The 25962-nt window shown below is 38.0% G+C and overlaps 1 protein-coding gene across 1 annotated transcript in view; it reads right to left on the reverse strand.

The window, feature by feature from the left end:
• myo1f (myosin IF) overlaps positions 1-25962 on the reverse strand; it is a 32999-nt gene that overhangs the window by 6631 nt on the left and 406 nt on the right. The window contains exons 2-23 of the mRNA XM_061738778.1: positions 25745-25889; positions 19877-20005; positions 15659-15748; positions 15463-15557; positions 15285-15372; positions 15116-15205; positions 13356-13487; positions 13057-13191; positions 8673-8805; positions 7540-7736; positions 7348-7428; positions 7145-7231; positions 6971-7054; positions 6684-6851; positions 6342-6427; positions 5753-5834; positions 5570-5676; positions 5390-5488; positions 4439-4583; positions 3700-3814; positions 3440-3609; positions 1466-1611 (exon numbers count right to left, since the gene is read on the reverse strand). Coding sequence (XP_061594762.1) covers positions 1466-1611; positions 3440-3609; positions 3700-3814; positions 4439-4583; positions 5390-5488; positions 5570-5676; positions 5753-5834; positions 6342-6427; positions 6684-6851; positions 6971-7054; positions 7145-7231; positions 7348-7428; positions 7540-7736; positions 8673-8805; positions 13057-13191; positions 13356-13487; positions 15116-15205; positions 15285-15372; positions 15463-15557; positions 15659-15748; positions 19877-20005; positions 25745-25747 — 2462 coding nt within the window. The 5' untranslated portion in view covers positions 25748-25889. The remainder of the gene's footprint in view (positions 1-1465; positions 1612-3439; positions 3610-3699; positions 3815-4438; positions 4584-5389; positions 5489-5569; positions 5677-5752; positions 5835-6341; positions 6428-6683; positions 6852-6970; positions 7055-7144; positions 7232-7347; positions 7429-7539; positions 7737-8672; positions 8806-13056; positions 13192-13355; positions 13488-15115; positions 15206-15284; positions 15373-15462; positions 15558-15658; positions 15749-19876; positions 20006-25744; positions 25890-25962) is intronic.

Consider the following 25962-nt stretch of genomic DNA (forward strand, 5'->3'; position numbering starts at 1 on the left):
TCAGTCTTAAGAAGAAAAAAGAGAAGAAGTCATATTCTCCAAAAATGTTCCAAGTATTTTCTCAACTTTCTTCTTAAGTTTCTTCTCAAGAAAAAACTTAAGAATAAATGTTATTCTTGAAATAAAAGTTCTCAAATTTGTTCTTGACTTTTTTCTTAACTTTAAGACAACCTTGACCTGTCTTAAAATTTCTTCTGTGAAAAGGTAAATCTCTAATATCACCTTTTTCAACACATTTTAGACAAGTTTAGACTAGTAGGTCATAGTTTGAGGATATACTTTGTAATTACTTACACAAAGAGCCTGTTAACTGTTTGTTAGCATGTTAGTTAGCGTGGTAGTTAATTATTATTAATTTTCCCCAATAGTATTTTTTTTGCACATTAATCTCATCCAACATAACCTTGAAAAGTTCCTGCATCTCTTTTTCTCCTTCTCCATGTTTAGTGAGTGACTGACGGTTAAGACCAAACTACCTGTATAAATGTTGTTTGTTGGCGCGTGCAATGCAATGACATATTTGAAGAAGTTAAAAGGAAAATAAGGAAGGAAAAATAAGAAATGACAGTTCTTAAGACGGTTCTTAAGAAAATATTGAGGACTTAAGAACTTTCTTATGAACTTCTTAATTTTAGATCTTAAGACATTTCTTAAGATCGTTCTTAAGAAAATATTGGTGAATCCGGCCCCAGGTCTGGAAAAAGTGACGAATGCAGGTAATGTTGTCTCTTCTGTTCCACGAAGCATGCAAGAGGGTTCAGTGAAAGTGGGTGGATATAAGGTTAGATGCAAAGAAGTTGCATTTCTTCATGTTTTCATAAATTAAGCGGGATCAAAATAAAAGCACCCAAAAAAAATCAGGTGAAATAGTTTATAAAGGTCGGTAACAGGCATATAAACAGCTGTTAAAAGTATGTGTAAGGTCTGTACATGCGATTTATTAATAGAATAACATAGGACAACAACACTAATAGTAGTAACATACTGTAGACAATAACACTTCATTCTGCACTTCAGTAAACTTTTTAAGCTCATATCCGCACCTTATTTGTTGCATATTGTATTCTGTAACTTTTCTCTCTCTTAATTTGTTGTTGCTTTTGTCTTTGTGTGATTACTCATTATCGGTAGCAATTTCTAGCAGGATCAATAAAGTTCTTATCTTATCTTGACAGCAAGGGAATTTAAAGAGGAACTATGTGTATGTGGTTCCAAGCATCTTTTGAGTTACAGTAACAAGAACTATTATGATCATTTAAGGATGCACAATTTAAAATGAAACTGTTCCCAGGAGTGTCAGCGTATTAGCTGGTAAAACTATTCAAAGATATAATATTTTTTTTCTGCAGCAGCTAGTTCTCCTATCGTGGTTCATGACTAAACAGCACAGTCGCTCTACATTTCCTCACATCATCAGCCTCAAATGTCCCCGTTCCAGTAGCATGTTTGTCAGATGGAGAGCTACCTGAGAGAGACGGCGTGGATGCTGTCAAACTCCAGCTTCCGTTTCAGCACCTCTTTGATCTGCCCCTTCTCAGGTCCTTTTTTCACCTTCTCCCGGCCAATCAAATAGATGGCTTTAGGGGTCAAGATCAGGTCTCTCCTGATCGACTGTGTGCGACAAAAAAAAAAGAAAAAAAACAATCATTCCTTCATTCATGAGTAATAAAAAGCATAAACGGTATAAATCAAAAACAGAATACAATACAAACAAAAACAAAAGAGAAAAAAAAAGAAAAAAAAAAAGAAAAGGGCAATCGACACATCTATAGATACAACACAGTTACTATGTAAATATAAAAAAGTTATATTGTGTAGTACACACAGCACACACCAAGCACATCAGAAGGTAAACTGCAAGGGCCTGATTTACTAAGATCCTAAATAAAGAGTACTAAATTGCGTGTGCACTGAAAAAGTTTGCACGTGCTGTGGTTGTGTGTTTAGCGGGTGATCAACTAAGAATGCTTGCGCAATTGATAACAGGTGCAAACCGCAGTATTTAAATGAGGTGTTGCGTGTCTTACGGTTTGCGCCATGGAGAGTCTGGATGGAAAGCAGGATAGTCGCAAGCGCAAAATGAAATTTGACGAGTTGGAGTTAGAGATATTAGTGGAAGAGGCAAATAAACACATTCATGAACTACAGCAAATAAATTTAAACATTACCAAAAGAAACGCAATATGGGAGAAAATCTGCGATAGAATAAATGCAGTTGGTAACACAAAAAGAACGGCAGATGAGGTTAAAAGAAGGTGGCAAGATATAAGGCGAAGAACTAAAGAAAAAGTGGCCTTTAATAAAACTTGTGCAACCATTTTTAAAATAGCATGCAGCAGAATAAAGACTCTCTCTCTGCGTATTCTTTGATTTTGGCGATGTCGCCTCCTTGCCACAATAACAGCAGCCATCGGTGCGTAATGCTGGGCAGATTAGCACCTTCCTTTCGAACGTATTAAATACAGACGCAATCACAATCCCCGCAATAACTTTCAGGCTTGGTAAATCTCATTGCGTGTGGTAAATGGACCTATTTGCATTTTCCCCTCCCAGTATTTAGCGCTTTCTGGCGGGTACGCCCCATATTGATTATTCATCAGGGCAAAAGTACTAAATGAACAGCGTGTGCTATTTTGCTCATTTGAGAGGCGCAGTCCTCTTTGCACGCTGTTAGTAGATCAGCTTGCACATTGGTTTGCGGGTGATGTCAAGTTTGCACACGTTTTTACGCACGCAAACCTTTAGTAAATCAGGCCCCAAGAGTACAGCTGGGGTCTAAAATCCAAGGAATCGCTTCCTTTATAAATCAAGGCAGATAGATCCCTGGGCAAATGGTCTATGAGAGGCCACCAAATTTTCATGAAGCTACCTTCTCTATTTTTTAATTTGGCACTGAGTCTTTCCATCGGAAGAACTCTGTAGATTTCTCTATACCATTGGGTTACTGATGGAGGTTTCTCATGAATCCAATTGAACACAATGCATTTTCTAGCTACGCAGAGAAGCTTACTAAGTAGCTTGGCTCTACCAGGATCCAATACTCCAAATTTTGATGGCAGCCCTAATAGAAACTGTCCAGGATCTTTACAGATAGTAGACTTCATAATTGAACTCAATTCTTTAGCCACATAGGACCAAAATCTAGCAATCTTGGGACATTCCCAGAAACAGTGTATGTAGGTACCAATCTCCTTTTTGCATTTAATGCATAATGGGGACCTGCTGGGATCGAATTTGTTTAAGATTTCAGGTGTTCTATGTTGCCTCTGAAGAATCCTATACTGCATCTCTTTGTATCTATTACTTATGAAAATAGAGTGGGAGTTTTGAATGCATTGAGACCAACATTGTAATCCGATTTTTAATTGCAGGTTTAAAAGGTTCCACTTATGAAGAATTGGTCATCTTTATAATTAACAACAGCTTTGCAGTCTCTCACCTTGAACCTACGGTCAAACTTGTTCACCGAATCGGCGAAGTCGACGCGCTCCCTCTTGGACAGAAACTGCCGCAGCTCCGGTTTCTGCTCCAGCCCGAGGTAGTCCCCGACAAAGTTCCTGTTGATGCTGTTCTTCCGCCGCTCCTTGGAGTTGTACAGGATGTCGGAGGCTGAATGTGACGAAGAACGGCAAATGTTTCAGTTAAAACACGTCCAACATGAAGCTGAGTTTTGGAGAAACCGTCGCTGCTGGTGCGTACCCTCTTCTCTCATCTGTTCGTACTTCTTCCTGGCGATGAACTTTCTCCAGGCCTTCTGGATGATTCTTGCAAAAGTGTCAAACTTCCTTTCCCTCATCTCCTCGAGTAGAAACAGCTGAAGGGAAAGTGCAAGGAGTGCAACAGAAATCTTACGTGTATGTTTTTAAATATAATACGTAATTGACGCTGGACATCATCTCCACAAGCAGAAGAGCGAAAATGACATTACATGATAATTACATTATTTTGAAAATTACATTATTTTGAAAATTATTTTTCTATTATATATTTTTTTTTTACTTTTGTGGTCAGTTACTATTTATTGCATTAAGTATCCACTTTAATTAACTACAGTAATAGTGAGAAATACCCTATCTGGCCAAAAAAAGAGTTGACATTCATCAATTAAATTTGACCGGAAATATATATTTTCACATTATCACAGTCGTTCATGATTTGATTTAAATCAAATTTCCTCAAAGATTATATTTCATCGTTGTCCATCCTGGTTTTAATGATCTACTGGACAGTTTTTAATCCAAAGTTAGTCTAGTTCAACAATCTTTTTGTTTTTTTTTTGTACAAGAACACATGAGAAACTGCTCACTGTATCAGGTAAACGACTGAAACATGTGAATCACTGCAGGACTTTGTCCATCTGTAGCTCCGTGAATATTTTACTGCTGAGACTGTCGAGTTAAATACAGGTTGGGGTGAAAATACATGACTGACTCTGTACCGATTCTGGGTTCTTGACGAAGACTTTGGTGCGTCCCATCTGGTACTGGTCGTGGTCCATGTTGACGGACTGGAGGAGATGAAGGACCCCCTGCTGCTCCGGCCCCCTCCAGCTCGGCCACGTTTCCGCTGTTAAAATCGCATATCTGGATCCAACAAGCACACAGACAAACACAGAGGTGTCAAAAGTATTCACATTCATTACTCAGGTAGAAGTATAGATACTAGAGTTTAAAATACTCCTGTAGAAGTTGAAGTATCAACTCAAGTTTTTTACTCAAGTAAAAGTATAAAAGTACTGGTTTCAAAACTACTTAAAGTATAAAAGTAAAAGTAATGTAAGGGGGAAAAAAGACATTAAGGACAAAAGCCATTGAAAATGAAGGCATCTTAGTATAATGCAAATATATTAAAGAACCATATATGTGTACTATTGAGCATTAACATGTGTTTCAGAGAGCAGGAGATATGATGACTAGTTGCATATAAGTATTGTAATGGTGCAAAAGGTCAAACTTCAGAGGCATGTTATCATTTATCTTAACCTTTATTGGAATGTACATCCAAGTTTAGTTGCAGGAATCTGAGGGAACGGATGTAAGAACAAAACTGGACAAGAACATCTGAAACAACCACAACCAAATTCACTCTATCCGGATGGAGCAATTTAACTGGACAGTTTTTTTTTAAAGGCCGAAATGAAATAGAGTAACGAGGCTGTTTTTAAAATGTAAGGAGTAAAAAGTACAGATAATTGCGTGAAAATGTAAGGAGTAAAAGTAAAAAGTCGTCTGAAAAATAATTACTCAGTGAAGTATAGATAACCAAAACTTCTACTTAAGTAAGGTAACAAAGTATTTGTACTTCGTTACTTGACACCTCTGCGTACAGCAGAGGTCATACTTGAAGAGACTCCCTGAGCGGCATTAACGCCAATAACGTTCAGACCCACCTCATCAGAAACTTATTGAAGAGCCGTCGGTATGCAAACCCGGCCCTCCGTACCCGTATGTTTTCCCGCAGCCCGAGGTATTCCACTTGATGCTTGGCTCTAGGAACAGATGAGGTACCATCGTTAACCACAGGACTTCCTTGTGTTTAAGTGCTGTTGTGTAGCAGTGAGCATGCACACCTGCTCTCCTCCCAGTCTCTCGGCCGTTTTGTCTCGTTGGGTTTGATACAGCGTATGTAGTGGGGAGTGCACTTCATCAGCGTCTTCACCAGATCATTAGCTTGTTTCTGTTGGAAGCAGCAATGTGGCGTTACAAAGCGACGCATCTCTCTTTGTTTTCAAAACCTGGAAAGTAACCCTGACCTTGATTTTCAAGCCCGCTGTCGTTGGCCGGCTCTTCTTGTCCGTGTTGAGGTTTTCAGGGAACAAGCTACGGATGAAATCGCTACGGAGGCAAAATAAGGACATCTTAATGTGTTTTGCTACCAGATTATTGACCAAGGGGACTGACACACCAAATTTATTCAATAATAAACAGAATCCCCCCCCCCTTATCAAACACAACACATTATACATCTATTCACAAACACTACAACACATCACACACCCACTAAACTGCACCCATCACTGTCTTCTCTTTTCTTTCCTACCGTTTCACTGTCCACTTCCAGTGATCTTAGTCCTTTTGGGCAGAATTTATTTATTTCTTTATTTTTATTACCATTTTATTTTATTTATTTATTTTTTTATCCTTTACTTGAGGGAACAATAAATCTGCCCAGAGGGCCAGTGAAGGAAACACACCCATGCACACATACACACAAAAAAACCAACCCTTTGTTTGAAGATTGAAATGCATATATATGCTTTAGGTTTTATCAAACTTGGTATTAACCATTAATATATATGCAGACAAGGGGAAGAGAAACAAAAAAAGGGAAAGGAGACTCACAATTCGCTGCTCTGCATGAGCTCGATGAGGTCAGTGAAGAGCACGTCTCGATTTCTCTCGCAAAAGCCGTTGACCTCATACGACACCTGAGACAACAACAAACATTATTACAGATGAATTTCACCACGAATGCTTTCATTTCTCTCGGTGTGACCAGAGACTTAAAAGTATTTTGTCAAAAAAATGTTAAGACATTTCATCAAGACCTCAGTAAAGTATGAGAATCGTTTTTGAAGAAAAGGTCATAATATTTCTCTTTCATACGCATCTGCAAGCCCATAGATCAAAACGTAAGTGAGCTGAAAGCTATTATATCTCCTAAATATATGTTTTTGTCCTTACTTTTCCAGCGTAGTGATGCACAACAAAGCCCGAGCTGAAGTTGTTGAAATGTTCATGTGTTCCCACGGCAGCCTGCATTTTCTGCAGCAGCGTGCCGTCGGCGCCCTCCCCTTTAGCATACATGGTGGCGCACACATCGTCCAGTATGCACATGATACCAGGAGGGCTCTGCGAGGAGAGGACGACTTTTAAAGTGTAAGATAACCAACATCAGGAAGTCTCTGAGTGTCTCCCAAAACGAAGGGGGATCATGATGAGACCACAGGAAGATTTACGATGCAGGTTACCTTATTTTCAATAAGGTCGCACACAATCTTGTTGTTGAAATACTCAATGGGCGTCCACTTGATGCCCTCCTGGACATACTCTTCCTGAGAGAACATTGTTTTGAGAACAAATTAGTTTTAAGGAAACATATTGAGATTTAAAAGCAGGAGATTTCCTCGGCAGAGCGAACTCACCTGCTCAGCCTTCAACGTGAGCTCAATAAAGATCTGCTGCAGCTTCTCGTTGACGAAGTTTATGCAAAACTGCTCAAATCCGTTTTTCTGAGGAAGTAAATACAACACTATCAGACCCTGCTGTCATGCCCTCCCCTAAACAATCATTTTATAATTGAGTGGCTGCCTGTTAATGTTTCGTATACGTATGTAAGAGCATCGACCTGGAATATCTCAAAGCCATAGATGTCGAGCACGCCGATGCTGAATTCCTCATGAGGTTTGCGTATGGCTTTATTTATGGCCTAGGGAGGAGGGGAAGAGTCAGGAGGGACAGGAAGCGTGCCATGACACAAAGCTCAGCTAAACAAAGGGCAATAATTAAGTGAATTAAATAAAATAATAAACAGCAGTACCTCCACGAGGTAGTCGAAGACGCGTGTGTAAAGGGCTTTGGCCAGGGCGTCGCGCGTGTACGTGGCCTGCTCCTGGTTGAGGGTCACATCGATGGACTCGGACTTCCCTCCCCACTTTGAATCCATCTTTCGGCTCGTCAGCTTCTCCTGAAGGCGGCCGGCGTCGATGCCCAGAAGGTAAGCAGGGAAGGCGAGCACTGGTGCAGACAAGCAGCAAAGTTGCATATAAACCAACCTGCTTACATTCGCTATATCAAAGAGAATTACTGTATTTTCTGGACTATAAACCGCTACTTTTTTCATAGGTTTTGAACCATGCGGCTTATACAAAGGGGCAGCTATTCTGTGGATTTTTCTTCCACCACTCTGGGCGCTCTAAGCGGAATTAGAATCAAAAGACAAAATAAATGCAAAGAAGAATACGCTACTTCTTCTTTAGCAGATAGAAGTAGGTAGAAGCAGATTTCAAACAGATAAATAGATAAATAAATACCGGTTATTTTCTCTTGGTTCTGTCCCGTTTTAATCAGCAAAGTTGCTGCCGTGTTAAAAGACACTGTTAGGAAAGGATCTATTTAGGTACAAACATGTACATAATTTACAGTTCAAAATCCTTCTGTACATGTAGTAAATATCTAATCTAACAACATAAATATCTGCGGCTTGCATATCTTTTTTTTTAACTAGAGCGGATGCGGCTTGTATATCTTTTTTTTGTTATGTTTTTAAAAATAGAGCGGGCGCGGCTTGTATGCAGGTGCGGCTTATAGTCCAGAAAATACGGTAAAAAAAAACGTTTGTAATAAAGATTCTGATATGTTCATGGGTAAAGAAAATGAGGATTTACAAGCCCAAAAACATCTGTCCACTGTATATGTGGGTGTAATAATACAAGATTATAGCTGCTGCATCTCCATCCTGACTGTAAACAACAATTATGCGTTGAGCAGGGAATCCCTAGGCAGGACAAACAAGTTAGTGTAGATGCAGGCACTTTTTGTCAATTAGCTGAGTCCGATGAGCTCCAACTCTCTGAGGGGAAGAGGAATACGTGCATGCATAGAAGAGGGAATCTCTGTGTCCTTGCATATGTTACGCGAGTCTAAAGGTGTGTGTGTTTGTGTTACACTCACAGTCCACGCTTTCCACCTGCCCATAGTTGCCCGCCTCTATGAAGCAGATGTTTCCCAGGTGAAGGATGCCTGCGATGATCTGCAGCACCTGAAGCTGATGGTCACCTGGGATCCCAATAACCTGCATGGCTTCCTGACGACCACACGATGAGACCACAATTAGCAACAGCTAGGTCAGGGGTCGGCAACCCAAAATGTTGAAAGAGCCATATTGGACCAAAAACACAAAAAACAAATATGTCTGGAGCCTCAAAAAATGAAAAGTCTTGTATAAGCCTTAGAATGAAGGCAAATGGCGAAATGTCGAGAAAAAAGTCGAAATGTTGAGAAAAAAGTCGAAATGTCGAGAAAAAAGTCGAAATGTCAAGCAAATAGTCAAAATGTCGAGAGAAAATAGTCGAAATGTCGAGATTAATGTTGAAGTACAATCTTGAGAAAAAAGTTGAAATGTTGAGAAAAAAGTCGAAATGTCGATAAAAAAGTCAAAATGTCGAGATTAAAAAAGGAAAAAGGAAGAAGAAAAAGAGAAAAAAAAGGAAAAAAAGAAAAAAAAAAGGAAAAAAAGATCAAACATTTTTTTTAAAACTCCAGGAGCCACAAGGGCGACGCTAAAGAGCTACATGCGGCTCTAGAGCCGCGGGTTGCCGACCACTGAGTTAGAGCAACAAACACGGTGGAAGAGTAATGCAGTTAAATAATGTATTTTTCAGACTGGATCACTTGTTTTCTGTACATTTTTACTCCCTATCATTATTGGATCAATTAAATAAACACTCTACACTTAATCAGTTTATTTTAACATCAAAGAGGAAGCTGTAAGTCTTTATTGCAAGGAAGCTCTATATGATTTAGGTAATATTTTACTACTATTGTAACTAACTGGTGGCTGGCTGTACGGTAACCACTTACGAGAGGGAAACAAGGGAAACAGTTCAGTGTTGGTCCTAATGACATAAGCTTGAGGTGCTGCTTTGATCAATAATTGATTAAATCCTCATTTTTAAACCCAACAACAGCATAACCAACGTTATTTTAAAAGAATGTGGCTTTACAACTTCATTAACATGTTTTTAATTGCTATTGCAAAGATAAAATAGTTTAGCATAGTGATTTTTTAGTTTTTTTCCTTACTTATCTTGCACTTTAAATAAGGACCAGCACCTGCGATGAAGCACCTGTAATTTCGTTGTTATGAAATATGAACAATGACAATAAAGAATCTTGAATATTTTTTCTTGCTGATAAATGACTACATGGTAACAGGTAGTTATTTACATATTTTTTTGATGACAAAATGTTTTTAAAATACATGTTATCTGCGTTCACTATCTCTGTAAACCTATTTTAGTAAAATGTAGGACTGCTAAAGCTACAAGACAAAATTAAAGCTGCAAGCAGCGATCAACGGGCCCTCGCGCGTGCAATTTTCACCAATAAAAGTCAAGGAACCCAGAGTCTTTATGTCAAACCATTCAAAAGTTATGGCAGAAAGTAGGAACTATCAGATATGGACCAATCAGATGAACGGGGGCGCGCTTTTTGGTGTCTATTGTCGCCAGGGTAACGCTTTTGACTGAGAAAAGTAATGCGCATCGTCGCAGGATCGAGACGCACATTTTGATGTATAACACACCTGGGTGCACGTTACGGTTTAGGCCATGGCGCCAAGAGACTTTTCTTTAAGTTGGGACATGATATAGGTGTGTACCGATTTTCATGCATGTACGTCAAATCGTATTGTGGAACTTGAGGCACAAAGTTTTCTAGGGGGCGCTGTTGAGCCATTAGGCCACGTCCATTAATGCAAACCATGAAATATCAAATTTTTCGCCAGGCCTGGCTTGCGTGCATAGGGCCTTCGCACTGTAAGTGCTCGGGCACTAATAAATACCCCACCAGAAGCGTCAGGTTTGCTTATATGGTGCTAAATGTAATTAAATTCCATCCCACACAATAGTTAGTAAGTCATTTTTACTGACAGTGACTGAAACAAAATGAGGACATGGGAATGTGGTTATATGTGAAATTAGTGCATTAGAGCTTCAACCCTATTGGTGAGAAACCCAGGAGTTAAGGGAAAGTCCAACATTACAGCATTACATCATTACAACGCTGCCGCTCAGGATTTTTTTTTTTAAACTCGTGATTTTGAGTAATTGACTTCAACATTTTTTTAATGTTTAAAGGGGACCTATTATGAAAAACACATTTTTTCTTGCTTTAACATATATAAATTGGTCTCCCCTCAGCCTGCCAACTCAGAGAAGGAAGAAAGCAACCAAATTCTGCAGTGTCTGTACAGCCGCCCGGATGAGCTGTCCAGTCTGATGTGGATCTACGAGCCGTTCAGATTCTGCTCCCGTCATTACGTAACGACGGGAGTGATTTACATAAAGTAGGTTGGCCTCCGATGTGTGAGCCATGCCCACAACTAACTCCGCCGGCCGGAGCTTCCACCATTTTTTCCGTTTGTATCCACCATTTGTATTTGTATTTCACCATTTGTATCGTGTCATTCAGGCAGCCAATCAGCACAGAGCCTCATTATCATAGCCCCGCCCACTCAGAATCCCGCATAGATAATGAGGTTAGAGAATGGGAAGATAAAGACATGGCTCAGAGGCTGAATTTCTAATTTATTTAGCAAAAACAATCAAAAACTTGTTTTTAAAACATTCAAGGCCTGTTTAAAATAGGTATTAGATGCCATAATAGGTCATAATAGGTAATATTAAATATTCTGAGCTTCTGTTGGGTTTTGGTTATTTCCTGTTTGATTTTGAAAATCTCTTTCCTTGTGCCCACACCTGTCTCTTCAGCTCCTCAGTATAAATGATCTCATATTTCTCTCTCTCCCTGCTGGTCTGTCTGGTACGACCCGTTGCATTCCTGTGTGCGCCTCAGGGTTTTCTTTATTTTTCCGTTCTGGAGGCTTTCTGTGTTTGTTTTGGATTGCCTGCTCATACAGTGATTTTTTTTAAATTAAGGACTTGGTCAGCAGTTGCATCCACCCTGCTAATCACCATCACTCTTTACAAGCAGTGGCAGCTGGAGACTGGAGTACTTTGAATGAATTATCTTAACTGATTGCGTGTTGCGTCGTCCTGTTCTGTATCAGTGGCTGATACCTGCCACACAGGGTTTCATGTTTCCTGCTACCATATTTGATAAAACCATCCCACACAGTAGCTGGTGAATGTTTTCTGACAGCAACATATTTGAATAAATATCCAGATTTTAGCACTCAGGGCTCAGCTGAAGCACTGGTAAGAGCCTGACATGTCCCAAAGTTTATGAACTGGGCCAAACTTGGGTTTTGGCAGCTGCCAGTGACATCTCATGAGGTAACTGACATGTGACAAGTGTTGTGAGGGCCACACATGGCCCAAAGGTCCACGTCATGTTTGGCAGATATGTGGCCACCTTTATCCAACCAAACTCTCCCTGAGCTCATCAGTCAAAGCCCAGTGTGGGCCAAAGATATGGGCGGATCCCATATCTTAATGGCAATTTGTTGATTTCCTGGCTTAAAACATTAGATTTGTTTAATTTGAAGAAGTTTGTCTAGAACAGGGGTCGGCAACCTGCGGCTCTAGAGCCGCATGCAGCTCTTTAGCGCCGCCCTAGTGGGTCCCTGGAGCTTTTTCAAAAATGTTTGACCTTTTTTTCTTCTTTTTTCTCTTTTTTCTTTTTTTTCTTCTTTTTTTCCTTTTTTTCTTCCTTTTTCCTTTCCTTTTTAATCTCAACATTTCGACTTTTTTCTCGACATTTCGACTTTTTCCTCGACATTTCGACTTTTTCCTCGACATTCCGACTTTCTTCTCAAAATTTTGACTTTTTTCTCAACATTTCAACATTAATCTAGAAATTTTGACTTTTTTCCCGACATTTCGACTTTTTTCTCAACACTTCGACTTTTTTCTCAACATTTCAACTTTTTTCTCAAGATTTGTACTTCAACATTAATCTTGACATTTCGACTTTTTTCTCGACATTTTGACTTTTTTCTCAAAATTTTGACTATTTCCTCGACATTTTGACTTTTTTTTATCAACATTTCGACTTTTTTCATGAAATTTTGACTATTTCCTCGACATTTTGACTTTTTTATCAACATTTCGACTTTTTTCTTGAAATTTTGACTATTTCCTCGACATTTTGACCTTTTTCTCGACACTTCGACTTTCTTCTCAACATTTCACCTTTCGCCATTTGCCTTCATTCTAAGGCTTATACAAGACATTTCATTTTTTGCGGCTCCAGACATATTTGTTTTTTGTGTTTTTGGTCCAATATGGCTCTTTCAACATTTTGGGTTGCCGACTCCTGGTCTAGCAGTTATTCAGAAAATAAGTATTTGTAGTTTTTTTTCCTCAGAAAGTACCATGGTCTCTTGGAAGTCTTTGCTGTCGTTGGTGCCGTCCACCTTGTACGTCCCAGACTGGTTGAGGTAGTAGTAGTAGTCCGGGGTCATGATGCCCAGGCTTTCTTTCTGCTGAGTGCTGGCACCCTCTATCATCTGGAAAACAACAGTGCAAGTCCAGGAGAAGTCACATTTACGTTATCTATTTATTTATTTTTTTACGTGGTATCTTTAGGTTTATGCAGCACTTTTACTTTTCGTTTTTGAAGCAGCAGACGCCTGGCGGCGACTGCAACGGAGTGGGATAATCAGCCTCTGACCTGATAGTAAATGTGGAAGTTCCGCTCGCTCTCGTTCTGCGTCACCACCCTCGACTTCTCCAAAAGGAAGTTTGAAATTTTGCCCCCGTCCGGCTCTCCTCCTCTGCTGAACTGAATTTCAAAGTATTTCCCCTTGCAGATGCAAAAAAAAAATCAAAGTCAACTCTCAGTGTGACAAGTACATTTGTGAACAGATACATTTTTGTGAATCTGGTGAAAGAGGTGCAGAGTTCAAGAGAACAAAGAAGAAATTCCTCTTGAGACATCGCTCAAGTATTGCAGCAGTTTAGAAAACGTCGACTGTTGCATTAGTAGGTTAAATATTTCACATACAGGGTAAAAATAACAAACATCTATGCTGCTTCAATAAGTGTGACAGGAAATTTTACAAATTGTTGACTGCATCTAAATGTGGTGACAGGTGTGAAATTAGTGCAGCAGGACCCCACTGAGAAACCAGGGGGGTGAGGGGAAATGCATTTTTGCACGCATCGATTCAGCACAGCAATGAAACTGCAGCGGCTGGTGCTTTGAATCAAAAGTGAATATTTCTTTGCTAAAGTGCAGCCCTTTTGCAGGGATGTTGTTCACGATGTTTGTCATACCACTTTAATGAGTTAACACACTCGCTTTTGCCCTACAGACATCAGCAGAGGTTAACTGCAGCGCCATTCATTTTGCAGATTTAAATTAATGCAGAAATTGCAGGGTTTGGGTGCAGGTGCTGCCAGAGTTCCTGCAACTGCATCCAATGCAGCCGCTGGAAAGCTATTTCACCACTACAGCAGAGCTGGTTAGAGTAGCCAAAAATTGTACTCAAGTAAAAGTACTGTTAATTCAGAATAATAGGACTCAAGTAGAATTAAAAAGTAGTCATCCAAATAATTACTTGAGTAAAAGTAAAAAAGTACTTGGTGAAAAAACTACTCAAGTACTGAGTAACTGTTGAGTAACGTCTGATTTATTTTTTTAACACAACCATTCAAACAGACAAAAGTACAAAATAATCATCTTCAGGCAAATTAAATCAATAAAATAATAAAATTAATTAAAATGAATAAAAAATGAAAAATAGCTTAAATTAAAATTATCTTAAAGTAAATCCAAGTACTTTAATAAATAATAAAATAATAACAGAATAAAAAAATTAATTAAGCACAAGTAGCACCAAATTTCAAGCCCTTGTACTTTTCTTTTTTAACCAGGCAGAACTAGAACAAGCCCATGAACTCATAGAAACTCGGTGTGTTTGAGTCTGTGTATATGTGACAAAACATGCAAAAATAAACATTTTTTCCCAAAGAATCACCCAGTGATGTCATGAGATTGACGCGTACGCGGATAAAAGGGATAAAAGAAAAGTAACGAGCTCAATGTAGCCTAATGTAGCGGAGTAAGAGTAACAGTTTCTTCTTCACAAATCTACTCAAGTACAAGTAAAAAGTATAGTGATTCAAAACTACTCCTAAAAGTACAAAATTTCCTAAAACTTACTCAAGTGAATGTAACGGAGTAAATGTAATTCGTTACTACCCACCTCTGCACTACAGCAACAGACTTCAAATGGGTCTAAGAGTAAATGACAAAGGATCAGAACTATGGGTTTAGTGTCTTTGCCATTTATTGGCTGGAAAACTAAAGGAACTCTAGGAGTCTTAAATTCTGCGATACAATAAAATGTAGACATAAAGTGGCTGAATACAGCTTGTGTCTTTTCAGAGGGCATCTGCAATAAGAGTTGAGGTGAAGGTCTTACTTACAAAACGACTAGAGTTGTTGTTGCGGACAGTCTTAGCGTTCCCAAACGCTTCCAGCAGAGGATTTGACTGCAGGATGATGTCTTTCACGTGCTGCAGAAAACACAGGGCAGCGTGTAAGACATGGGTTATGAAAAACATTTTGAGCAGTTTGAAAAGCTACTGTCTCTACCTGCACTTTGGATCCACCTCCAGATACTTTAGAAATGTAACCCATGATGTATTTGGCAGCGACCGTCTTGCCGGCACCACTCTCACCGCTGTAGGAGCACAAAACCAAAGCAACTTTTAAAATCACAAGTATCTGCGTTTGGTTATAATTTGCATACGTTTACGGCAGTTGTGATCACCTAATGATGACACACTGATTCTCCACATCGATCATCATATTTCTGTACATGTTATCGGTCAGGGCGTAGATGTGCGGCGGATTTTCATACTGGGCCTGCAGGAATAAAAAAACCCCAAACAAACTGGGTTAATCGTGGAGCAAAGAGTGACAGGATGAAAACATGAATCAAGCACAACAACTTCAACTTCACTCACTGCTCCTTGGTAGAGTTCGATCTCCCTGTCGGTGAAATAGGGCATCTGTTTGAACGGGTTCACCGATATTAACACAGGACCGATGTAAGTCTGAGCAGGGTGGTGAAGGAAAGGTGGACGACACCAGTATATGCCTGTGCAGAGTGGGATTAACAATTTCCAAAGGTTTTGTTAATATAGCACGCTTATACTCCTTTGCTAAATGGAAAGGTACGTGTTCAGTCCAGGTTGAGCCCGACAGGAAGCAGATCAGGGGGATGAGACATGAATTTGAGGTGATTCTCATTATTATTATTATTAGGGACCGAGCACCAGCAAGGCTTGTGCGAAGCCCTATTGAAACCGCAACGATTATTATTATTCTTATTTTATCCGAAAACAATTGCGTTTTTGAGGCGCATTACTTACTCGAAAAGTTGTGAAACTTGGCACGCACGTCCCATGTGGCGAAAAATTACATATTCTATTAGTGTCAAAAAGGGTCGTGGCCTAATGGCTCAACAGCGCCCCCTAAAAAACTTTGTGCCTCAAGCCCCACAATACGGTTGACGTACATGCACGAAAATCAGTACACACCTGTATCATGTCGCAACTTAAAGAAAAGTGTGTTGGCGCTATGGCCGAAACCCAACAGGAAGTCGGCCATTCTGAATTAATCGTGTCATTTTGGCGCAATTTTATGCCATTTTCACGTGTCGTACTTTAACGAACTCCTCCTAGCAGGATCGTCCGTTCGACATAAAACTCGCTCAGGAGACACAAAAGACGTTAACGATGAAAAGTTATCAAAATCGTGAGTTTTCATGAAATGGCGTGGCCGTGGCGCCACGTCAAACAGGAAGTGATACTAGTAGCTGATTGGCCGAAATGTGATTCTGCCATAACTTTTGAATGGTTTGACATAAAGAGTCGTGGGTGGTGTCATCGGACTCGGTATTGAGTCCTTGACCATAATTGGTGTAAATTGCACGCGCGAGGTCCCGTTCATCGCTGCTTGCAGCTTTAATTATTATTATTTTTATTACCACTGTGATGGAAAATTCATTCTTGGCCAATTGATTAAACCAAAACTGCTGAGAGCAGCAAAAGTTAGCCTTGGCTCAGTTAAATGTACAGACTGGTAGTCTGTTCAAAAAAGATGAACACTGGTTTTTTGTCTACTCAAATCGTAAGAATGAATCATCCTTTGTGCCTTAAAATCCTTTGTGCCTTTGTTTCATCGTCATTCTGCATCGAGATGCCTCATGTATGTTTTTGACCCTTTTGCATGCAACTGTTTACATCTACTGAAATCTGGATAATTAGACACTCAGTTTCAGTCCAGTCATTCACCTAGTTGGAAAGAACGTATTAGAGAGCGTTTAATGGGTTTTCCACAACAACCACTGCCTACAGGATTGATCCTAAAAATGTCTGAGAGAAAGCGAACTAAGGATACCTATAAAATTACAGGCAGCAGAGGGATTTCCTACAGATAAACAGACCGCCACCCAATTCTGCCGGGGGATAAGATGCGGTTCAGAAGTCTATCTACCGGTAGTTTTCCCAAGAAAGAATATTATATTATTATTCCACAATATGGTTTATAAAAATGCAAGTAATCGCAAAAGTTGCAGTCTGTCTGTCACCCATAAAGTTGGAATCAATTTGTTTGCAGGAACATTCCTCTTTTTATTTACAATAATTTCATAAGAGGACGTAAAAAAAAAAGAATTGTTCCAACTTTAAAGTGTTTTTTCAGCTACTGGATGCCCTAAATTTCCTTTGGGATTCATAAAGTATCCATCCATCCATCTATCTTATATGCAACTGTGTATTTAAAAACAGATATCAGAACCCAACTATACAACACAGACAGTTCTATGATACATTAATGCGTGGTTTGACCTAAGACATGGACTTTGGAAGTAATTTAGCTGATATTATGTGGTGTGCCCTATTTTGACCAAGAAACAATAAAAAAATTAACTAACATAACAATAACAAGAATAAAATAAGCCCTTGATATTTCAGCTAGCAGCAGACTCTGAACCACAATGATCTTCGTTGTATCTGCCGTTTATTCACAAGCTCCAGCCAAGAATAAAAGACAATCGTTTACTTTTCAGGGCCTTTATACTGTATATACAGTAAATCCATTTGTTTTCAGTCTCATAACTTCCTTATCATCAACTCATCACTGCATATCGACAGATGTCTTAGATAGTGTGGTCAATTATTTTTGGCATTTCTTCAAGCTCTGCATTGTTGACTGACAGCAAGGTGATGCTGCTGCATTCATGTGGTGCAGGGAAACATTTAAAACATGCAGGACGGCGGCTACCGAGGAACAACTTGTTGTTCTTTATTTTCTGTTATTTTCTGACCCAGCCCTCAACCCGTAGATCTTTGACACATATCACTCAAGCGCATTAGTTGAAATTACAGTAAATCTGCTCCCCGACACCTCACAGAGCTCTGCTGCGACTGAGGTGTCGGGGAGAATATTGAAGTCATGGCTTCATTTCAGAATGACTTCAGTGCTTCCTGAAAATGATTGCAGTTCTGAGAATTTAAGACTCAGTGTACTTCCTGATCAAACATAAACAGCAAGAGCAACCCTTTAGAACCTTTAAACGTACACTCATTTTAGCTTTAGACTATTTATCATTTATTGTGTATTAGTGAAATTATTAATTGTAAAGAAATACCTTGTAATGGCATATTTTAGCTGCAGGGATGCTTCACCTGAGCTGATGACAGCTGTTTTTGTGAACAGTATAAACTCTTTTTGCACTTTAAACATGGGCTGTTTAAATGTCAGCTGTGCTCTCTGAAAACGGAAGTGAGTTAGTGAGTCAGGTCGTTCATGCAAAGGAGGAAGACTAAATATCATGCTTTTATGCCCATATATGATTGTCAAATGCCGAAGTCCATCCGACCTCGCCCCTCATTGTAATATATACAGGACTGTCTCAGAAAATTAGAATATTGTGATTTTCTGTAATGCAATTACAAAAACAAAAATGTCATACATTCTGGATTAATTACAAATCAACCGAAATATTGCAAACTTTTTATTATTTTAATATTGCTGATCATGGCTTACAGCTTAAGAAAACTCAAATATCCTATCTCAAAAAATTTGAATATTCAGGGAATCTTAATCTTAAACCGTAAGCCATAATCAGCAATATTAAAATAATAAAAGGCTTGCAATATTTCAGTTGATTTGTAATGAATCCAGAATGTATGACATTTTTGTTTTTTTAAATTGCATTACAGAAAATAAAGAACTTTATCATAATATTCAAATTTTCTGAGACAGTCCTGAAAATTAACAATTCTAATTCTAATAATTATTCTTGGCATTATTATGATATATTGTTTTTTAGTGTATTATTATATTATGTTATGAGATCTCATGGGTTGTTATATTATAGTATTATTATATTGGTTTATATTATAATATGGTGATATCATTTTGTTATATGTTATAATATTACAATATTATTATGTTATATTAGGATATTATTATATTATTGTATACTATTATAGTATTACATATATTACTTTATATTATATTGTGCTATATTATATCACTCTGTATGATAATTATCTATTTATTTATTTTTCAAATTAATATTCTTACTTTATTTATTTACATTCATTACATTTACACGCACGCACGCACGCACGCACGCACGCACGCACGCACGCACGCACGCACGCACGCACGCACGCACGCACGCACGCACGCACGCACGCACGCACGCACGCACGCACGCACGTGTTTTGATAGAATGGAGCACATGAGTTGGTGCGACAGACCTGTGAAATACATTTGATCAGCTGAAATCGTATAGTTATCCAAGCATCCAGTTTCTTTACACGCTTCATCCTAAGTAGGTTAAAGACCAATCAGGTGAGACGTGGCATAACTCTGGATATGTCCCCGATTCATTCAAGTGTCACACAGAGAGACACACGACGAAGGAGACTCTCAGGACTAAATTTGCAGGGGAAAACATGCAAATCTACAAAAGAAAGGCTAAGATTTGAACCAAAGGTCTTGCTGATTTTTCCATATTTTGCATTTTTCACACTACTGTAAATGTGACCTCCTACTCAGGAGGATCTCAATATTTTCTTTTATATTTTGGATACACCTCTATATATCTCTGTCCCCTATGTGAAAGCGGGTTTCAATTTTTAAAAAACTGATGGCTTGAAGGATACAAAGATGTAGTCGTCCATGTATCTCCTCTTGAGGTTTTCCACGATGGCGTCCTCACTGATCTTAGATAGCAGGACCATGTCGTCCACCCCGCTTTGCTTCACATTTTGACTCTGCCAGTGGTACTTCGCCTAAAACAAACAGCAAAGAAATACAAACACACACAACTCAACATATGGTAATGATTTCAAACGACCTTGTTCAATTCAAGAGATCAGCCAACGAGTCTACACAAGTTAGGTTTCTTCATCTCAGAGAACGTTATAACCTATTACTCTAACTATAATGTGTTATTTTTCTCATCTTTTTTTTTAAGAAACAAATATCCTGAGTATTGTTTTTATTTGAAAAAGCCATGTTTTACCTTAAAAAGAGCTGTAAAGAGCAAGGAAATGTTAGTTTGTGTGCGTGATAAATAATATATATATATATATATATATATATATATATATATATATATATATATATATATATATATATATATATATATATATATATATATATTAGGGCTGTTCGATTAATCGCGATTATGTAATTAGAACGATGTTGAAACGTGAAAATCGTAAAATCGATTTTTCACTTTTTTTTTTTATTTTTCTTTTTTTTTTTTTTACCTTGTCTGCACACATATTAATGATTGATACCATATTAATGATTGATGGAAATACCTCTCAATACCTGCCCCATCCGAGAGGCTCTTTAGTGTAAGAGGGGGCGTTGTAACATGCCACCGGGCATCCCTCAAGCCAGATGCGGTAGACCGGCTCGTGTTCAAACTTGCAAATGTAATGACTGACATTACACACCTCTACCTCCTGCATGGGTTGCATTATTATTTAGCATGCAAAGACCCAGTTTAGTTTAATAAGAAAATGTCTTGTTTTATTTAATTGGAAATATAACTTACTGTATGTTTGCAAGTGCTGATTTGCTGATTTTTTTTTTCAGAGATAAAACTTTTTATTTTATTATATTTTTTAAAACTTTTTTTCAACTTATTTTACAGAGTTTTGCACTTTATTCATTCATTTTTGGTTTAATAAGAGCAAAGTTTGCACTTAAAGCCCAATGGGGCAAATGTTCAATAAAAAAACAGCATATTTGAAATCATTTCTTTGCCTTTTGTCAATTCACAAAATAATCGTAATCGTAATCGAAAATCGGATTTTGAGAGAAAAAAATCGAGATCTTATTTTTGGGCAAAATCGAACAGCCCTAATATATATATATATATATATATATATATATATATATATATATATATATATATATATATATATATATATATATATATATATATATATATATATATATATATATATATATATATATATAAATACATATATACATACATACAGGACTGTCTCAGAACATTTGAATATTGTGATGAAGTCCTGTATTTTCTGTAATGCAAAAATGTCATACATTCTGGATTCATTACAAATCAACTGAAATATTGCAAGCCTTTTATTATTTTAATATTGCTGATCATGGCTTACAGTTTAAGAAAACTCAAGTATTCTATCTCAAAAAAATTTGAATATTCTGGGAATCTTAATCTTAAACTGTAAGCCATAATCAACAATATTAAAATAATAAAAGGCTTGCAATATTTCAGTTGATTTGTAATGAATCCAGAATGTATGACATTTTTGTTTTTTTAATTGCATTACAGAAAATAAAGAACTTTATCACAATATTCTAATTTTCTGAGACAGTCCTGTACATACATACATACATACATAAATGCACACGCACACACACGTTTATACAGGCTTAGCATCAGTAGAAACATTTTTGAGAACATCACCCAATGTGGTCGCCAGTTACAGGAAGCTGAGGCTGGTTGCCAGGCAACTGGTCACAAATGAAATGAGTTAATTTTCTAACTTGGACATTGTAAACTAAACTTCCGCCCCTGCTCTAGTAAATAACAACTCCTTTAACCTCGTGGTTATTGTGTTTTTAAGTAACATATTCAAGTAACTTTTTCTTTTTTTAACCAAGAAAGTTTGCTTTTAAACCGGTTTAGTTGCTGTTGACGCATCCTTTAAGAATCCCAAGCTAATATTTGTTGTTTTTTTCCCCTGAAAGATGCTGATCAGATCAGAAACAAAAACCACACCATTACGTTACAAAGAATACCAAATGAAAGAAGCATCTTTTTGCATTTCCAATACTTTGTATATCAGGACATGTTTAAAAAAAAAAAAACAACACCACACATAGACACACACACACGTCAGGTCCTCACAAGATCTTAAACGTACTGAATTATTATAAACAGTATAAAAACCAGACCCAAAAGCCAAAGCACGTATAAAACTACGTAAACCCTATGATTCAGTTGCTTTTAGGGTTTTCCATCGTTGTGGACACATTTGTCCCACTCTTCTTTATAACGTTGCTCCAGCTCATTGGGGTTCATGTTTTTTTGTTATTTTTAGCTCCCTTACGCTACACAGTACTTCACTGAGCTCCAGACTTTGCCTGGGACCCTGATAAACACTGATCAATGTCTTTTTTTAGTCATTCTGTAGTAGATGTTAGATGTTTAATCGCAGCTTCAGATGTGAGACGCATTTGCCTAACGACTACTCTGCCACATCAGAGGACGCCATGACCGACACAGCTCCCCAGGCGCTGTGGCTGAAAAACAAGCTCAAAGTTCACCACAGTGACTGCCGTTGACTTCTGTTATGATGTGTTTCATTAAATATGGTAAATTTGCATTGTGGCCAAACATCTCCACTTTGCTCTTCTGTCCAAATGAAATCATGCCAGAAAAAGTGTATTTTGTCCAACTGCAGCTCCGCTAACTCCACTAAAAAGAAAAGAAACCCTTCGAAACAAACCATTTACTTTACTGATTTGACACACTGCTAATTACCCTCTGAATTTCTATACAAGCCTTTATGGTTTCGTTTTTACAATACTGTATACTGCGTTCTAATTTTAGGCTTAAAAAGAACTCTCAGGTTGATTTGACTTCATTTTTAGAACTGGTGATGGTTGTATAATATTATTATTATTCTTATTGTCCTACTGTTAAAACCCTAGAATGAAAACACCATGACCTGACTGGGAAATAAGCACAGAAAGGTATAAGAAACATGTCAATTTAAGAGTTAACATTTATGGGTTCAGTTTTATTTGCAGTATCAAAATGTGAAGAAAAAAAGTCAAAATGTGGAGAAAAAAGTCTAAATGTGGAGAAAAAGTCAAAATGTGGAGAAAAAAGTCAAAATGTGGAGAAAAAAAGTCAAAATGTGGAGAAAAAAGTCAAAATGTCGAGAATAAGTCAAAATGTCGAGAAAAAAGTCAAAATGTGGAGAAAAAAGTCAAAATGTGGAGAAAAAAGTCAAAATGTGGAGAAAAAAGTCAAAATAAGGAGAAAAAAGTCAAAATAAGGAGAAAAAAGTCTAAATGTGGAGAAAAAAGTCAAAATGTTGAGAAAAAAGTCAAGATGTGGAGAGAAAAAGTCAAAAAAAGTCAAGTTGTTTAAATAAAGTCATATATTGAACTACACAATATGCATGATATATTATGTGTATCAGTCAGGATTCTTTTCTAAATGAAACACTTAAATGTGAAAAGACAGTTTTTATGATCCCTGGGCTGAATTAAAGCAACTGCGCCAATGTTAATTAGATATTTATCATTCTGTACATTTTTACTTCAAACAAATGGCCTGTAAAGACATAACGAACAGTTATCATGCGTAAAGGTCTCTAGAAAAGTACATTTAAAAGGTTTCAGTGTTAATCGGCACTTGTTTTTAAAAGGTCAAAGACTGTTGCAGGTGTTTTCAACTGCTTACTGATTTTTAACAGCATGAAGACGACATACGTTTCTGGCAATTTGTCAGAATAAACTACAGTTTCCAATCAGATTATATCATTAATTCACATATTTGGCCAAAACATCAGTTTAAATCGTGACTCTATTATGTGTTTAGAGGGTGTTTTGGCTCTCTTGTCCGTTGGGAAATTCTGGGTGTTCAAGCAGTGTTTTCACACGAATGACAGCTGGATCATTTTTATTTACCAGATACAGATGTGCGTTTAGTTCGTGAACATTTGCACCAGTGGAAGTGTGTGTTTGCATTTGCTGTATCTCAGCTTCTGGCTCAACTTCCTTTCATTTCTTCACATAAATCACATTCGTAAAGTTTGCTTCACTGCCAGAACAAACAAGTAGACCTGACTGTTGGACAGTTCTGTGTTTACGATCACAAGTATATTGTCAGCATAATTGAGGAGCAGGTTGGTGTTAATAGTATTTGTATAAACATGGTTTCAGTCAGCCGTCCTGCGCTCGGGATTTGAAATTAATCTGGGAATCCCCACCTAATGATTTTCATTTTCTACCTCAGTGACCTGCAGAATTAGTGTCTGCAAGCGGTTTATTATCGCTGTTAACAATTATGTTCTTTGCACTGTTTCAGTCTTTTCTGCAGCTGAATAATTTCAGAAAATAAATTATTGATAATTATTGATTTGCACGTTTTATTTTTCCTTTTTTTTTTTAAATCATCAGTGAAAATCAACTTTTGGTTTTGAAAACTTATTTATAAAAGCAGAACTCACATTAGTGAGACCAGGTTTCTGTATAAAAAACACCACCAACTCTTCACACACTGATGAGTAAACCTGAGAGAATTTGTTGTGCAGTTTTAAACATGAATATCTGACACCATGAGAGCCAAAAAAAGAGCAGGACACAGAATAGATATAAAAGTCTCTATGCAAACAGGAACTCTCTAAACATTTGTTGAAAGATAAAAAGCGATTTCACGCAGCGAGGCTCCTTGGGAGGTGCCTGTCAGAGTTCACCTTTACTCCTTTTACTACATGCATATACTGTAACAGCTTTGAAGGGCGGCCTGTTTGAGCCATTGCATTTGGGGCTCTTACTTTGAAAAAAATAGTATAAAATTGTTTCAAACTTGAGTGAAAACTTGCAAAGAATTGACCTTTGCTGCACTTTTTGAATTTCTTCTCCCTTGCAACTTACTGTTTGGGTGACTTTGACAGGTCGCTTCTACATGTGACAACTTCAGCACGTAGTGTAAGACCATGACTTTGGTTATGTTGGGGACCAGTCTCAGTGTGAGGAGGAAGTATTGCGACAGAAACTACAGGCCTCTCCGGTATTCCACTTCCTCCTCTTATACATGTACATCATTGTTGCTTGTTGTGAAACCCTCTAAAAGTTAGTACAAGACATTGGTTGTCTTCCTGCAGCAGTTTGTTAGCCACTGACTACATTAAAACAATGTGAGATAACACTTAGCTCAAATCATGATTGCCTTACATTCATGATCATGTGTTTTTTCTTCTTATTTGAGCAGGAACAGAATATTTTAAGCCTGCATTTTCTACCTGATTTGCTTTTAGTCTGTTTTCTGGCATCCGTTAGTCCAAATTAATGTTTGTATCTCAAATACAATCTTAAATCAAAGCACAAAGCTGAGAAACCCGTGCATTCGCGCGAGGCTCAATGAAAGCGGCCCATCCTGAAAAAGAGGAAACTCACTTTGTGAAGAAGTTGAATTTCCCTGAAGAGATTGCCTTTTTAAGACATACTGTCACACATGATAAATCTCACTTTAAGGCATCTCCTTCCATCCCCTCTGGCTGATTTTAAGAGTTAAAGCCTCCTATGATGTGCATCAAGTCATAAGATGCTGTCACTTTCAAGACCATCAGACTGGATAGTTATCATTTATTTATTAACAAATCCTCCACATCAAAGCTTTGCAGTGACCTTTGCATTCAAGATAACATCACAAGCAGGTTGAAGAGGCTCACAAGCTGCAGTGTGAACAAGTCAAAATCACTTAGAGAGAGATAAAAGTGGGACTGTACCATTGTTCCTGCTGGGGTTCCCTCTTCAGGCGTCCACTGTGCTGAGGGTGTCTGTTTGCCCGTCTGCCGTTAAAATCCACAACTCCAACACTTCAGGGTGCAGCCATCACACAGGAGCCGGTCAACAACAACAGCCGCCGACAAGCTACAAGTAAGACAGTAAGTGCAGCATTCAAAATCTATTTCCTCAAACTCCCACAGAGGCAGCATGTGAAACA

The sequence above is a fragment of the Cololabis saira genome, chromosome 13 (genome assembly GCF_033807715.1).
Source record: "Cololabis saira isolate AMF1-May2022 chromosome 13, fColSai1.1, whole genome shotgun sequence".
NCBI lineage: Eukaryota > Metazoa > Chordata > Actinopteri > Beloniformes > Belonidae > Cololabis > Cololabis saira.